This window comes from Tuber melanosporum (genome assembly GCF_000151645.1).
Source record: "Tuber melanosporum whole genome shotgun sequence assembly, scaffold_49, strain Mel28".
NCBI lineage: Eukaryota > Fungi > Ascomycota > Pezizomycetes > Pezizales > Tuberaceae > Tuber > Tuber melanosporum.
In genome coordinates, this window is record NW_003299094.1 from 372789 (window position 1) to 390264 (window position 17476).

At 41.8% G+C, this 17476-nt stretch overlaps 1 protein-coding gene; it reads right to left on the minus strand.

Moving 5' to 3' along the window:
• Window positions 1-12003: 12003 nt before the first annotated feature.
• Window positions 12004-15236, minus strand: GSTUM_00008634001 (uncharacterized protein; the record flags this gene model as incomplete). XM_002840175.2 has 5 exons in its annotated part: window positions 12004-13380; window positions 13425-13677; window positions 13763-14075; window positions 14230-14704; window positions 14843-15236. The coding sequence occupies 5 exons, from the start codon at window positions 15234-15236 to the stop codon at window positions 12155-12157; spliced, it is 2661 nt and encodes an 886-aa protein (XP_002840221.1). The 3' UTR covers window positions 12004-12154.
• Between the last annotated feature and the right edge of the window lie 2240 nt (window positions 15237-17476).

The window sequence follows — 17476 nt, forward strand, 5'->3', positions numbered from 1 at the left end:
GAGTAATCAATCTGATGATCAGATATGCTATACTCACCTGTACCCCTGTAGTATTTTCTATCACAACAGGATTTTGCCAAGCCATAATGCGAAAATCCTTATTTCTTAAATGCTTCGCAAACTTTCAACATTTACCACCTACTCGAGAGTAGATTAAGGAGATGCTAGTATATTTGTGCTGGCAATTTTAACATATGGCAAGTCCCTACTAGTGTAATGATCTCTCCTCAGATAGTTAGTTCTTGGTGATGGGGAACGATACTTCTCTTCTTCTTATGTTTCTTTCCTTAGTCTTATGATAGCACTAGGCCTCTGCCTACATTGCCAATAGTACAAGACCTCTGTCTTCTATCGGGAACGCCTATCGTAAGTTTTCTCTAACTCTTTTTCGGGAAGAGCTTTCCTTGGCGTAACGATAATGTTGCAATAAAGATAAAGATCGTAAAGGTGTTTTATATTTGTTAAAGTAATAAGTAGGAAAGGTACTTAGAACAAAGCTTGAAGAACCTATGCTCCTCGGCCACATTGGCCTCCTTATATAGTGTTCTTTCCGTCTGTAGTCATGTGACCCAAAGTGGTCACATGTGCGAAACCAAATCATAACCAACAAATCATGTGACCAAAGTGGTCACATGCTCAAAACCTATGACCTCATAGCAAGGTCATGTACGAAAACTTGTAAACTAATCTTAACACAATAAATAAATCATATGACTCGAATGAGTCATACGCACAAAACCCATGACCTCATAATGAGGTCATATGCAAACCATAAATAATATGTGCAAGGCATACTCGCAAGGCTCACTCGCAAGGCATACTTGCCAGGCACATGTCCCAGGACTCATAATCAAGTCATGTGTCACGAACGTGGCTTAGCGAGGAAAGGGTTTTTCACGTGACACATGGTTATGAGTCACAGGTATGTTATTGTTTCACGCATATGACCTATTCGGGTTATATGATTAGTTATGTGTGGGATTTGTGATACTTTCGCACATTGCTCAAGTATGAGTCATGGGACATGTGCCTGACGAGTATGCCTTACGAGTATGCCTTATGGGCAAGCCTTGCGCATATGATTTATGTTTCACACATGACCTCATTATGATGTCATGGGTTTCGTGCATATGACTCAGTCGAGTCAAATGACTTGTTTATTGCGTTATGATTGATTTATGAGTTTCGCACATGACCTTGCTATGAGGTCATGGGTTTTGAGCATGTGATCACTTTGGTCATATGATTAGTTTGTTATGATTTAGTTTTGCACATGGTCACATGATTAAAGGCGGGAAGAACACTATATAAGAAGGCCGATGTGGCCGAGGAAGATAGGTTCTTCACGCTTTGTTCTAAGTACTTTCCCTACTTATTACTTTAACGAATATAAAACACCCTTACGATCTTTACCTTTATTGCAACGTTATCGTTACGCCAAGGAAGGAGCTTTACGAAGAAGAGTTAGAGTAAGCTTACGATAGGCATTCCCGGTAGAAGATAAGGGTCTTGTACTATGGGTAACGTAGGCAGAGGCCTAGAGCTATCGTAAGACAAGGAGAAGAAGAAAGACAGGAAGAGAAGTATCGTTCCCCGTCGCCAAGCACTAACTATCCAAAGAGGGATTGTTACATCATGTGTGAAATATAACATAATAAGTCATATGACCCAAATGAGTCATATGTGTGAAACAATAACATACCTATGACTCATAATCATGAGTCATGTGAAAACTATTTTCCATGCCAAGTCATGTTCGTGACAGCTAGTATGGAGTTAGCACAAACTAGAACTACTACTAACTACGAACCAACTAAACCTCATGCTCCATACCTCAAACATGTCTGCACCTAGCCTAAACATGAACACAAAATACAAAACAATCATCAGTAAAGAAAGTCCTCCTTGCCTTCACTCCCCAAGTTTATCTAGTATAGAACCAACTATAGTTCCCATAGTAGGTTTACATTATTCCTGACTAAGGAGTACTGAGTGCAAACCAGGGAAAACCCAGGTGTATGGGTAACAGGTGAGACCCCGGCCAAAGCTCAATGCCAAAGGGGTGTCCTATGAAAGCAAGTTCCTTATACGAAAAACAAAAACAAAAATCACTACTATCCAGTCTATATACTATCACACAGCCCTGTCCACTATAAAAGAAAACCAACAATAATTTAACTCCACAGGCAGCACTATAGCAGGGAGGAGGTGACCACCATGTCCACCTCTTATACCAACATGCCAGGCTATCGACCCTATGACCTCAGTTTGTCAGTTATCTCCATAGAGCATACCAGTACAGATGACCTGTACCAATTGCCTGTAATCTAAATAAATCCACCATACCTATAATCAAACTAAAGGAAACCAAGCAAACCCCACAGAACCCAGTGCACAGACCCAAACAAGTCCAATCAGGTGGTTGCATCTTACTATCCAAATAGATGGCTATCAGCAAGCCTGTAACCGGTACGGGTACTCGGTTATTGGTTTTGTTTTATGTTTTGTTTTAAGTATCGCTTTGATACTTCGTTTGTTTTAAGTATCGTTTGATACTTGGTTTTGTTTTATGTTTTGTTTTAAGTATCGCTTTGATACTTGGTTTATTTTAAGTATCGTTTGATACTTGGTTTTGCTTTATGTTTTGTTTTAAGTATCGCTTTGATACTTAAGGAGTTTTACCAAAGTGTATCGATTGATACCTTTGATTAGTTTCGTTCATGCTAGGCATGAACAGATTTGTGTATTTAAAGACCGCCTGTTTCTACGATAGAAAAGGAGACTTCGACAGACAGTATTTCAATATACTTGGTTGAACGGTTACTTCTTTGTTCCCCAGTACACCCTCGAAGCCTCCTTTAGTTCTCAGCTCTCGCCTCCTCTCTGGAAGAGCAGGCCACCTGCCAACTATCGTATCTATTACCGATAACGTGATTAGCACCTTGCGAACACGTTACAAAGCCAGTCCATCATGAACCTTTACAGAACTTAGCAGCTTAACCTCAACACCACAGGCAAGCCAAAAACGCTTAATTAGTTCCTACCCAGCTTGACGTGAGCCTGTCCAGTGCTTCTAGGTACCTCTGCCCCCCCAGTCACTCTCCTCAAAGCCCCACACACTAGACACCAGAGACTCCATCTAGCCCACTTAGCTCCTCAGATAGGTCAACTTTCTGACAGCCACAGGACAGCCTATAGGCGACCTGATCAGGGAGCCACTAGTCTTGGCCACACTAACAGAGCCTTAATACTCGACAACATGCAGTGGAGAGGGCTCCCAGTCAAGACCATAAACTACGTAGATTGTAATACAAGCACCCAAAAGGTACCGGTAATTACCACACCATGTAGCCATTTTGAGCTGAAGTTCAAGTAAGCTAGGAATTAGAAGGCCAGGGCCACCCTCAAGTAGCCTCCAAAACCGGTCCAGAGGGTAGAAGGAAAAAGGAGGATCATGCCCTAACTGGCATTCCAGAAGAGGGGAGTCTAAGTCAGAAAACGAGACAAAAAGATGGTGGACCTCACTTGCGATGGGTGTGACGGCCAACCACCATCTGTAACCATGTCAACACTATATATGACTAAGACATGACCCTGTAGCCCATTGCTCCATACTATTCTGGGTAGCCAAACTGCCACCCTAGGTTGTGAAAACATTCAGGGTCAAAGCTATCTGCAGGTAGTAGAGAGGAGGAGATGCCTGATGGAACAGCTGTAGACACTCCTTGAACTGAGATCAAGGGAACAGCGATAAGTAATATCATAGAGTTCCGAGTATAGAGATAGATAGATGAAGGAGGGGGCTGTTGTGGCCTCCATCTCTACAGGATTGATGCAGCTGGTACAATGTGTTGAAGCATAGAAAGGTTGTCAGTTTATTCTAAAGGTGTTTTGTATCGCAAGAAACTAAAAACTCTGTTAAAACCTAACAAGAAATATGAGCTGGCTCCAAGAACAATGCAAATATTTCCCCCTACAGTAATGTCTAAATACTTCAACCCCTGAATGTGAAACTCTGCAAGTAGACAATAGACAGAGAAGCTGATGACGATTTTATTGAAGGTGGACTTATAGTCGCCAAAGATATAAAAGCTTGAAGTGAAATCATAGGAAGAATCAAACAGCAATGGGGAGGGGAAAACTGATAACTACAATACAACTAGTGATACACACAGAATATAATACTAAAGACCCCAGGAACTACTGAGCGAACTCAGATATCTCACTCAGAATCTAAGATAAAGAAGACCATTATGGATACAAAAGGAATACTTCTGAGGTAGAGTGAAGATAGAAGTAAGAAAATTCCTTAGAACTAAGTATGAAGAACTCATCCTCTGAGGGTCCTACTAACCTGTTATATAGTCATTCTTCATGCCCCAGTCATGTGACCAAAGTAGTCATATATGCATAATCAAATTATAACAAACTAGTTATATGACTAAAATAGTTACATACATCAAATTTATGACTTTGCTAGGAGATTATGTGTAAAATATATAAACAGGTCATGTGACCAAAATAGTCTCATGCACGAAACCTATGACCTCATAGTAAGATCATATGCAAAATTCATAAACAAGTCATATAACTCAAAGTTGTCACATGTGTAAAACCTATAAGGTACCTATAACTCATAACCATGAGTCAGGTGAAACATTTTGCTCACTAAGCCACATTTGTGATATCTTTGATGACTTGAATAATAAGATAAATTCTCTGCAGAAAGTGATCTTTTAGTGGTATATTTGTGAAAATAGAGTGGAGAACAGAGTTGACTTTATTAGATGAGTAGAATTTGTTTGTATAAGGGAGAAAAATAAAGTTGTTTATTTACAGGATAGGACCTTAAGTGATTAAAGTACTATATAGATGTCTATAGTATTTTGACTATGTGGAATCAGATAGAAAAATTGAACTATAATTTGACCAACTAATAGATTAATAGAAGAAATAATTTGGACTTGAGTACTGATATAGTAAATTGGAAAATAAAGAAGAAGTAAAAGAAGATGAAGTAGGGCTAGATTGGAAAAATTGATCCGGTTAATTTAAATTGTAGTTGTACAATAGGAGTTGAATTTATCTAGTTAAGATAAGATTAAACAGCTTATCAGTAGTAGAATTCTTCTTGATTTAATACTTTGTGATGTGATGTTTTTCCTTGTACAATCCTACCAGTTACAGAAAATATTCTACTAGTAATTTTATCATTAAATTTTCATTCAATAAAGAGTATTGAACTGTAAAGTGAACTCATTAAATTGTACTAAAAATATAGAAATTTAAAATCATCAATCAGCACCAGATACAGGAAAGATCAAATCTTGTTAAAATAAATTCTAAAAATGTAGATAAGGTTTTATCAGAATAACTCACTATCAGAGGAACTTACCTGAAATATCTAGCCTCATATTTGATATATAATTTCTATGAATTTGTATATTCAATTATGTAAATTCTAAGTAATTCTTACAAACAGTCAAAATTGAGAAGCAAAATCGACTTGTGAATTGTTTAAATTTATGATAAAGGTCTTTAATACTACCTAGTTTTAAGTTTTTTCCCTCTTGTATCACCCATTTCTCCCATATTACCTTTTTATTACATATTAAGTTATTAGATAAGTATGTAATAATTTAATATGTACAATATAATTAACTGAAATTAAGTACCAAGAGTTAAATGTCTTGGAGGCCTAGAGAGAGCACTGGAAGCCCAAGGAGAGTAGAGGTCCAAAAAGAGTGCCGGAGCTCAAAAGTGAACACTGGAGGCCAAGAAAAAGTACTGAAGGGTCAGAAAGAAGGGTGTCCAAAAGAGAACACTAGAGAGCCAGGCCCAGGGAGAGCGGAGTCCTAGAGAGAGTACTAAAGCTTAAGAGTGAGCACTGAAGGGCAGGAAAAAGTACCAGAGGGCCAGAAAGAGCAGAGCCTAAGAGTAACAGCTGAGGGCTCAGGAAGAGTACTGGAAGCTTAGAGAGAGTAGTAGAGGCTTAGGAAGAGTGGAGGCCTAAGTAGTGAGAGAAGAGACGGCCCAGAGAGAAAGACAAGAAAAGAGAAAGCGCAATTTCAGAGGGAACAGTGAGTATAATTTGGGGAAAGCTAAAGAGAGATGGAGTAGGAGGAAGAGATGGAGTGAAAGAGTTGGTAGAATACCAATAGGCTAGAAGGAGAGCATAAGAGAGAGTTGTCAGGTACTATCATAGTTACAATTATTATAAAAAAACATCTATTAATTCTCTTGGCTATCTAATTGACTTGATATTATATAATAAAAAGGTAGTATGGGAGGAATGGGTAGTACAAGAGGGAAAAAAACATAAAACTGGGTGGTATTAGTAACCTTTACTGTTAAATTTATTTAATTTAACAAAAGTAGTATTGATTGAAGTAAGATATATATAGTCTAAATTATAGAAACAGGAAGTTATTGACAATATTTAAAAAATAAGTAAGAGTGCTATTAAAGCGATTGAGCTAACTATGAAAGCTATTATATCTAATATCAAAGTGTTTAAACTTTAATCTCTTCTAGAGTTCTTGAAGCTTCTACATACTTTTCACATCTCTGAATAGTTTACCAACAAGCAATATTGCTCTTCTTTTCTATACTCTACTAGATCTCATAGACTTCTAATTTTATTTATACTTTATAGTTAATATTTATTTATATTATCGAGTTTTGATAACAGTTTCATTGAAGACTTGATACTACTTACCATCTACTTCTACACTAAAACCTTGGCTCAAATCAGTACTTTGAACTTCTTTTTTAGGTCTTCCAGATTTTTTTAGCTTGCAGAACAGTATTGGCAGATTCACTTCTTTACTCCAACCATTAGACATATCTTAAAGATGTTGAATATCTAAAATATAAGGTTTGTTAATTATAAAAATTGTCAACTTACTATTAAAAACCTTCTGCATATTTCTGCAAACTTTTTCTTTTGTTTGGACTTCTATTTTATGGGCTATATTGGTGTAAAAAATCTAACAAAAACTGGTTCACAGTTATCCATTCGTACACCATAATTTCTTGTACTAATTATGAAGCAAATCTCTCTTTTTTCACATGTAAGTCTCTCCCATCCTCATTCCTATTTAAATACTAAAGGTCTCCGCCTCTACGAGTACATTGCCAGCCAGAAGGCTAAAAGGAATGCTTCTGTGAATATGTTCCAATATACAATCAGGAAGACTGAGGAAAAAAAGTGATTTTAAAAATCATATTTCTAGTTATCATTTCAAGTTGAAATTTTCCATCAAAGTCAGTAGTTGTGGGGTTTATAGTATGAGGAATTGGTCCTAGTCAAACCTATCGAGTATCTGCACATTTGTGAAGATAAATTTAATTAGATTCTGGGATGCTGGCATACAGGTGTGGGTACTTTACAGTTGTATCTGGAAAGTAATAATACCCCAGCGAATCAACGGCGTAATACAATTACCCCCACTTTCCATCAACTACTATGGCTCTACTATATGTCAGGAGAGAAAATGAAGATTGGAATCAAGAAATATGTACCCTGTATAAGCATACAGATATGGGATATTATAAAATTTCAAAGGCTTTGGGAGTCTTTAAGGCAACTATTCAAAAGGTTATGACTAGAGCCAAAGAAAGAGGTGGAGATATCCACTATGCTTTCAAGCCTGGCCATCTAACAAATATTACCAATACCAAAAGAAGAGTAGTAGAGGCTATTATAGATGCCGAGCCTCATTTAGTGTTATGCAAGATCACCCAAAAAGTAAATATTGGTCTTGGTAAGACCAGTATAGATAAAATCATATCAGATGCTAGTTTTAAGCCTTTAATACCAAGGAAAAACCCTTTCTGGAGGAAAGGACAGAAGGAGAAGAGAAAGGAGTTTGCTAGGAGAAGGAGGAATTGGAGGAGGGCATGGAATTGGGTGGTCTTTGTTGATGAAGTTACAATTATCTATGATCCAAATCCTATTAGGAGGAAGGTCAAGATAAGAGTTGGTGAAGTGTTGGAGGAAAAAATCTTAAAGCCTAGCTTTAAGTCGGGAAGGACTAGCATTGGGGTCTATACTGCAATAATGAAGGATGGCAGGACTGAGTTAATTCTTGTGAGGAAGAAGACTGAGGAGGAAAGGACTAGCAAAAGAGATAGACTTGGCCTTAATTCCTCCCAATATGCAATTGAGATCCACTAGCCTTACCTCATCCCTTTTATAGAAGGTCTTGATAGATCTTCTAAAGGCATCTACCTAGCTGCAGATAATACCTCATGGCATGGTGGTGCAGAAAATCTGAAATTGCACTCAGACTCTAGTTATCAGAAATTGCCTTGGCTACCCAACTCCCCAGATCTCAATCCAATTGACAATTCTTGAGCACTTCTCAAAAGAGCTATCAGAAAGCAATTCTCCAGATTGGAAAGAACATCCCACAGTACTGCTGAATAATTTCTGGCAGCAAAGGAAGAGTGGGATTTAATTCCTCAGGAGACAGTGGATAGGTGGATAGTTAGGATGCCAGAGAGAATTCAGGCTGTATTGGATGCAGAAGGAGGTTATATAAAGTGGTAGTAGGATTTTTTGAAAGCCTATTGTATCTACTTTCAGTTTTCTTTTAATTGAGTTTCTACTTTGATTTTTTCTATGGTTGATTTCATCAATGGTGGTGGTTGTGGTTGCCGTAGAAGGGTATCATTACTTTCCAGACACGACTGTACAGCACAGTACTTTACAGTACTGTACTAGGGGGGGGAAGAAAGTAATGCGATACCCGTGCAACACAAATTCCCATACGGAAACAATATCAACAACATATAGTACTACCATTTTCCACAACCACATTCAATAAATAAAATAAGTAAAGGAGATAAAATTAAAAAATGTAGTATTTCCTTAAAGTAAAATAAAAAGAAAATCATAAATCAATAATGAGTTTGGTGCCCTTTTCTTCTAATAACCTCTCTTACCCGCTTTGGCATACTTCTGCAAAGATCCACAAACCTTCCATCAGGAATAGCTTTCCATGCTTCCTCCACAGCTCTGATTAGCTCTTCCTTACTTGCAACTCTTCCATACCTTTTCCCCAAGTAAGTTTCCATATCTCCCCAAATATTTTCAATTAAGTTCAGGTCTGGTGACTGTGGTGGCCAGGGCAATATATCCACCCTATTCCTTTTTCTACACTTTGTAGAATATCTATAATTAAACTAGTAGTTAGTTTATATTCTTAAGTAAGTATTTCTATATCAAAAAACAGAAAATACAATAATTATAAGGAGGTAGAACCTACCCTTTATACCCTGGTGCACCATCTTCAACAACCCTAGTCCAACCAAATCTCTCATAACACTCATGCCAGAAAGGAATTAAAACTGGATCCAGAATATACTTAGTATACTCATAAGAATCCACTTTAACCTTTCCTAGTACTACCACTAGCTTTGACCTCAAATTCCCACAAAAGGCTCCCCATACTATAACTGTCTCCCTTCCTGACTCCCAGACCTCATCAATGCAATCCTGATCATATTCCTCAGAAGGTTCTCTTATCACCTATCCTCTCTGCCCAAATCCAGCTGTAGAGAATGAGGTTTCATCAGTCCATATGATTCTGGACCAGTCTCTCAATTTCCATGCTCTTTTTCTCAAACACCAACCAAATTTAATTGGTATATTTTTAGGGCGCAATCCCCATCCAAAATATCTTTTAGTTATGTAAACACTTGAATCTTCATTAAAGTACTTACTTCTTGCGTGGTTTTTTTTTATTTAAATTAAGACTCTTAGCTGCCTTCCTAATTGTCCTGGATGATACCTTTAATCCCTTCTCTTCTTTAATATCCTCCCAAGAGAGTCTTCTATTTCTTTTATTTTCTTTAATAAAAGACTTTAGATCAAGTAGATCAGACTCCTGGAAGATTGGAGGTCTTCCTGTTCGCTGGTAGTTGGAAGGACTACCTGTTTTCTGATACCGTTGATAGATACGAGCACAGGTACTATGGTGAACTTTAAGGCCTCTTTTTTCCTCAAATTCGGCAGCTATCTTTCTGAAAGACCACTCCGCTATTTCTCGGAGAGCAATAATACGGATCTGGTCATCACGCGTGGTTTCCCGCTTGAAGCGCTGTTACTTCTTCGTCAACGATCGCCACCACTCAAGATTTCGTGGACTAATCGCTAAATCATTTAATTTTATTATTATTTCAACTTTATGTACATACTCATTTAATTAAACTACTTACGCTCACTTCTGCGGGTTCCCTTTACCCTCATAGTGCTTTTCTGAAATGGTTTGGCAGGTGGTGGAGGATATAGTGAGTATTGTAGTAATGGGGGTTGGGAGTAGAGTTGCGATCTTGTGGGAAGCGGTTGCTACTGTGTCGCACTACTTCTTTCCCCCCCCTCGTACTGTGTTCCCATATTGAATTTCGAAGTTTTGAATAGAGCTACCCTTGTGAAGATCCAAATTTATGAGGTTATAAAGTGGCTAAAGTGGCATTATGTATCAAAATTGCGATTGCGACCGGTTACAGTACTGCACTGCACTGCCGTCTTTGATAACTCAAGCGGCCCGAAGGCCCGGGAATTAAAGATCCGCAATACGATAGACAATCTAATATCTACTTCGTCAAATGCAACAGTACAGGTACTCGTATCAGGGTTAGTCGCACACCATGGCGACGAGCCCTGGCACAAATTGGTATAATGCTTGGCTCCTTGGCGTGGGACTTGTGATATTAGGATAAGAGTAGAGCTATCTATTCATCTATCAATGTAAAAAATCTTATAAAAAATCCAGAACTACTTGAGACCTGCTAATATTTTTCTAATTTTGTTTTCTAGCAATTCAATGTGGTTCTGTCCGGGGGTTTCACTTTTTCGATGGTATATTTCTCGGTCAATGGTATCTGGAAGGTTTTTTCGCCAAGAGCATGGTATTGAAAAGGTTCACTCTATTGAAAAGGTTCACTCTATTGAAAAGGTTCGCTCCTATCGTACGCCGTCTGCAGTCGAGCCGCTACCGTGACCTGGGTTGGTACCGGTGTAAAACATCCAGTTCAGTCACACACCGATGATCCCATGTCCCCCTCTCAGCCCCGAAAGCGCTACGCAAACTGGAGGTGAAGCTGTTATCGTGTTTTTTTTTAAATACGCTACTTACGCTTAGCTTGCTTACTACTTGAGGGGTTACAGGAATGGAAAATAGACAAAGGAAACAGGAAAAGGAAAACCGATTGAATGGAACGGGATACGGAGATGTGAAGAGAGGAGAAAACAACGCCGCCGCTCAAGGGCCAGACAAATCATCGTTCCTATTCACTACAATACTCTACTTGTACGTGTTCCATACTTCCACCTGACAACAGCTCGCTACGTAAGGGGGAATAGAGCAGAGACTCAAATAGTTGGATAATGTGCTACGGTAGGTAGTCCAGAATTTCATTCTTTGGAAAAGGCGAAAAGCGCAGCAATAAAGGTCCGCCGTTCAGCCCCTCTGGAGGACAAATAATAATAATAGCAATACTCAACCTTACCGGAGGAGGCAACTCGAACGACATAGCACACGGTCCAATTATTTGAGATTTTACCGTAGTGAAAAAAAGAAGGGGGGGCGGAACGAAAAGAAGGAAAAGGAGACAGGGTTTGGTAAATTAAGGACACGTAAAGAAAATACGAGCCATTGTGAATCGGAGGAATATAGGAGCTTGAAGGAATGTTAGGGTTTTTTTTTTTCGTCCAAGAAAAAAGGGGGAATCCTCCCCCAAAACAATACTTATTGTTTCAAATCTCGCGGGGTTATGGTGATCAGAGGGAGGAAAGAGGGAAAGAAAAAGCACGCAATAAAGTAAACTAAACATGATAAGTAGTACTCGTAGAAAGGGAAAAAAAGTCCAGCTATCATTTCTATTTCCCCTTTTTCTTAAATAATCCAAAATATACTCCCTGTTGCATCGAGCCAAATGATGATGACAATACAAAAGTGAAAACGATCCCTTGTTAAGCGAAGGAACGAAGAAAGGAAAAGGAACGTACAGAAAAAAAGCGTGTAAATTTACAGCATGTGTGTGTAAAGGAGGGTGAGTCAATTGGTTGATGGATTGTGAGAGGCACTTTTCTCTGAAAGAGAGAGTGTGTATGCGTGCCCGAACATTCCATTTTTCAACGAGTCGGTCACCCAACCCTCCGCTGTCCTGCGTTATTGCTCCCACTGGAGGAGGAGATGTCTTCATAACTGGCCCTCGTTGTTTGGGAGCCATGACCAGAGTCCCTAAACGAGTGAGCCAACCCGGCCATCGAAAATGGCTCACCGCTTCCCTGAGAGTGTGATCGGGGCAGGGGATGGATGGGAGGCGAAGGAACCCAGTGAGGTGGGAACCGTGGAGGTAGCGAGATTTGGCCCACCCCCTGAGACTGTTTTCTCCTCTGTCGCTTCTCCTGCTGCTGGTGCGCCTCTTCCTCTTCCTCTTCCTCCTTGGCAGAAACTGACAGCCTTTGTAACTGCTCAGGGGTAGGAAACATCATGCTCGTGTGCGGGGTCTGGATGCTCTGCATCATATCGGGGCAATTGTCCTGATTAGGGGTGAGGCTCTCCTGGTCGCGGTTTTGTTGCATGAAATGGGGCGGGGCCTCCTGCATAGCAATCGGGTTATCGAAGTTCGTGTGAATAGGCATCCCAGCAAATGGAAATGGATCTGTAAGTAGACCACGAAATATATCCGGGAAATCCCCAAGCGGTTGCCCTTGGTTGTTCCCCATTTGGCCTCTCATATCGTTGTGAGATTGTTCCTGATGGTGGTGGTGACTATAGTCTCCTTCCCCTTCCCCTTCCCTACTTGCTCCTCCTGCGTGGTTTTCCGGGGCCTTGCGGTGGGCCCTGGAATAGTTGTCGTCATCTTTGCTTCTTCTTTTCGAAGGAGGAAAGTCTCTCTGTACATCTGATGTATCACCTCCGATCTTAGGTGCCGCCACAATAAGCAATTTCGAAAGTACAGTGCAAGATCTCTCTGCTCCAAGATTATTCGTTCCCATGGCCCTTAACCACGAAATCACCTTCTTTGAATCTTTCAACAACCCATCCGCCTGTTGGGGGTTATGCTCTGCCCGCATAGCGATCTCCACAATCAAAACAGTTCCAGCGGACACCAAATAATGTAAGAGACACCACCAAGGGGATCTACTTATCAGACCGACGGGATTCGGTTCATCAGGGAGGAGCGCTATCATCTCACGAGCGGCCTCAACACAAGCGGCAGCCGCAGACCGGTTAAACCCACGCGAGCGCTTGGATTCGTTAGGTATCCGAGAATCTAGCCGACAAAGACAAGGTCGATTGATAATTATGCGGATATACTGATACTGAAATGCCAAAGCCATCCTCTGGCGTAGGGTCAGATACGCTAGCTTTCATAGTCAAGGCATATATCCGACCTTACCTGTCGACAATAAGTTTGCTCTCTGTGCCTTTTACCGAAATCCAAGAGCAGAGGGAGGTCTGCTCGCCATTTCATAACCTTTAATTCCAGTGCTGATATGATTCCCTGGATGTCACTCCAGCTCCGACTTTTAGTGGCAGGGCGGTACAGTTGAGAAAGTACATCCGATGTTATCTGGTTGAGTTTAGTGTGCTCTATGAAATACGTGGCGGGATATTCGGGGATAATGGGAGGAATATGGAGGGGCATCGACGGGCCTTGCTCGTTGGTGGTGGCGGTGGCCCTAGAAGACAATGAGTTGGGAGTTGAAGCAAATATGTCGAGATTGAAATGTGGTAGGGGAAACCTTGATGTGTTGGACGAAGGGGTCGGGGGGGTCATGACTTGGGGAGTACCTCCTAAGTTCCGAACCGAAAGCCTCTTCAGATAGATACTGCTCCTGCTCAACAGGCCTTGGCATAGGTACACTGCAATCCTTGTTCTGGATACAAGCTGGTCGTCCCGTCATAGTGCATAGCAAATGATCGAGAGAGTACAGTGTGTACCACATTCGAACTCTCATTTCTTTCTCTACTTCATCAAATTCTGGAACATCGTTGCGCAGGTTCAAGCCTAGGGTTTGCGCGTAGCGCACAGCCAGACCAACAACATTCCATGCGCTGGTATGTCCAGATGCGTTTAGTCAGCCATACCTGAAGAACGAAGAAGAGGAGTATACGACGCGGTATGGTCATGACGGCAAATGATAAACCATCTGATCCCACAAGATTTCCTAGCGACGCTCGACTCAGGGGGACATGAGTGAATAGATACCGGTTTGTCTGATTACTAGCAATCAAATAGATTCCTGCTAGGCCCACAACTTGGACCTGCTGCAAATCCGGAACCTCAAACATACTGCCCTCATCCAGGCTCAGTACTCGCGCCCGAGCAAAGTACCGCAGGTGTTCCAGTTCCGACTCCCCTTTCCATTCAGCGTTGATAAGCCTCCCATAGAGAGCACTAATGGCAAACATCAAATTAAGCATGGCCAACCAGCGCTTCGAACTTCCCGGGGGGAAGAACCATTGGAAAAAGGCGTCATACTGGGCCATGAAAAGCCCCTTCAACACAATCGGAAATGTTGGATAAACTGTTTCAAAGAAGGCACCTAATAGCTGGTCGGCTATATCCTTCGGGGGAAGGTAAAACGGATTGATGTCGCCTCCGACGATCGAGACCGACAGGTCGTCTAGGTGGTAGGTGGGGGTTTCAAATTTGTAGTCCTCATCACCCTTCGTCCCGTGAGCTATTGACTCCAAAGTCTGTCTTTTAGTTGAAAGTCCAGATATACTAGAAACCGAAGTTGATCGGGAACCGCTCGTCGCGGTAATACCTGATGTAGAAGTTATTGCACCCCCTGGAGGCGAGCTTTCGATGGAGGAACTCTTATTAGCCTCGCTGGAGAGTTGTTGAACTATTCGTTGAATCCATGCCACTTCGCTGTTTTTGCCCATGTAGCCAGTTGGGTAGGTATTATCAGCAGGATTAGGATCCTGGCGTATGCGGTCGACGGAGCCAGTAGAGCAAATATCTGCCGTAACAAGAGATTCCCCATCACGATTCTTCACAGTGGATCGATATTGTTCAACTTCGGGGGACTGCGATGCCAAGAAAATATGGTGAGCGGTTATGAAAAGCAAGTAAATCCCTTCCTCGAAACATGCACCAACCTCTTGCAAGGCCCTTTGGACCGCCAACTGTCCAGCGTTGTCCACCTGGCCTTTTAATTGATCCAGAAGGGTTTCGTAAATTTCAACTCTTTTTTTCAGCATAATCATCTCGCTAGGAAAAGGTCAATGAAAAATATTCGCCTCTAATTAAACAAGCTGAGCAAGAAATCCAAACTTTTTGGCCCTGTCTCGCTTCCCATCCGCATAATAACAATTATATTTGAAGTCTTGACAATGCTTGCAAGTTGGTCTGTACCAGGGCTTAAGTCAGCAATGATAGCTGGGCCCGGAGAATATTTAAGATTTCCGTACCGTTCGCCACTGCACTGTTTACATCGGCGTGTTGGAGATTTGCGATAAACCGTCAGCGCCTAGCTCAGAACATCCAAGATTGAATGAAATCAAGCATTGATCTGACAGGCCAGGTTGAGGGCTGTGAAGGCGAACCTTTGTTTTTCGCTGTCGACAGGGCTCACAAGCGTGAGATACCCTATGTTTGTCACTCCCACCTCCAGAGCCATTGTTGCCTTCTTCCCCTCCAGCAATGCTCGACCTTCGGAGCCGAGGAATCGGGATTTTTAAGGGCGATTGGTTATTAGGAGATTGGGCGGGCTCTTGCGAAGAAGAATAACTCTTACTCTTCCGAGAGGCGCTGGCAAATGAACTGAGTCGAGGGTCTGCCATTGTTGAGAGGGATACTAAATTCAAGTGAACCCAAAGAAAAAGTGAGGGAGAGAGAACAGGTGTTTAAGGGCAAAATGGAAAAGGGCAGAAGGGAAAGAAAAAAGGGCAAGAGAGAGAGAGAGAGAAGCGGGGCAAAAGGGTGGTATGAATATTCAGAGAAGACTCTATCCAAGATTTACCCCGGGATTTTGATTGGCTCTCTTTTTGGGTGGTAGGTTCCTTGAATTTTTCTTTCCCTTCCCAAAACAAAGGGAAGGAGCTTGCGCAAGCAGGAGGGCAGAGTGGTGAGAGGGGATAAAAATGGTCCGGTCCAGACCCAGTAGTAGCTAAGAGGAGCGCAGCAGGAATGACTTGAGCGTCGCCGCTCACACAACCGCTCGAGGATACCTCTCGAAGATATGCCGGGAATAATATATGGCTGAGAACTTCTCTCGGAGCTGAAGAGGGTGGTATCAAGGGTTGGGGGAGGAGACGGAGGATGAGGCAAGATAGGATACCGGTATATAGGGTAGGAGTACCTGCACCGTCTAATGGAGGAATAGAGGGTTGTAGCTAGTTGAGGGGGTCAGTGTGGGGTGCGCGGAGGGGGGGGCTTGCAGGTAATCGTTTACCGATACTTGGTGATAAACAGTGGCACCTTGAATCAGCGGCTCCGGAATTTCCGCTGCGATAGGCTTATTTTAAGGTGTTCGCCTCGTCTCGTCTCCTCTGAGATGGGCCTGTAGAGTGACAAGCACGACATTCCTACCACGCAAGGTTTTGGGAGTCAGAGCGCAAAGCTCGCCGGTTCCGAGGAGCTCTAGTAAACAGAAGAGTGGACGCGGTTGGTGGAAACTTGTGTCATTCGCTCAGAAAAAAATAAAAAGTCACTCGAGTATAATATGTAGATGAGGATCCGAGACTTGATCCCGTTGATCTTGCTTTGATTTTGTGCCTCGACTGGTGTCGAGGGGCCATCGAAGGTTTCGTTCCTTCAGGCTACTCCACCGAATCTGCGATATGACGTCAGTGGAGCTTGGTGGGGATACTTGGCTCCCTAACCAACTTCAATAGACACCCGCCCTCCATACATCCATTTTTATTCCATACTTTGCCCAACCTGTGAGCCAGATGCTTTTACTTCCTCAAGAATGCGGTACTGTACCCTGCCGTACCGGTATGCGCGTCGCATGGCTGGGTCATATGTCCCCCCGTGGGGGCCGCTGTATCGAATCGGACATGGGGAAAATTCCGGCAGATGAGACGGTAAGTTCGGATTCTGCTATCAGCGGGGAGCGAGTGTGTCGGGGGTTTCCCAGAGATGCAGGAGAATGCAGAATGCCGTAGAATAGAGAGATATCTGAATAGCGGTTTCAAAGAGAATAATCAAGGCCCTGTTTGGCACGCAGCCATATAAAATATCCCTGAAAACTCAATTTTTGCTAAAACATCAAGTTTATTTGACTAGAGACCACAGGAGAAATCCATATACTCGTCGTGTCGTGACGTTTGTGAATTGGACCGGGCTTGCATGGTGGCGCACAGGGGTGCATTTTGGGCAAGAGTGAATCTGAATAGGCATAGTAGAATAGTTAGTGTATACTATAGTATTATTAAGTAAAAAAATAGGGGAATTCATAAAGTATACATCGCGTCCAAATATTCTAGTAAATATCAACAACACG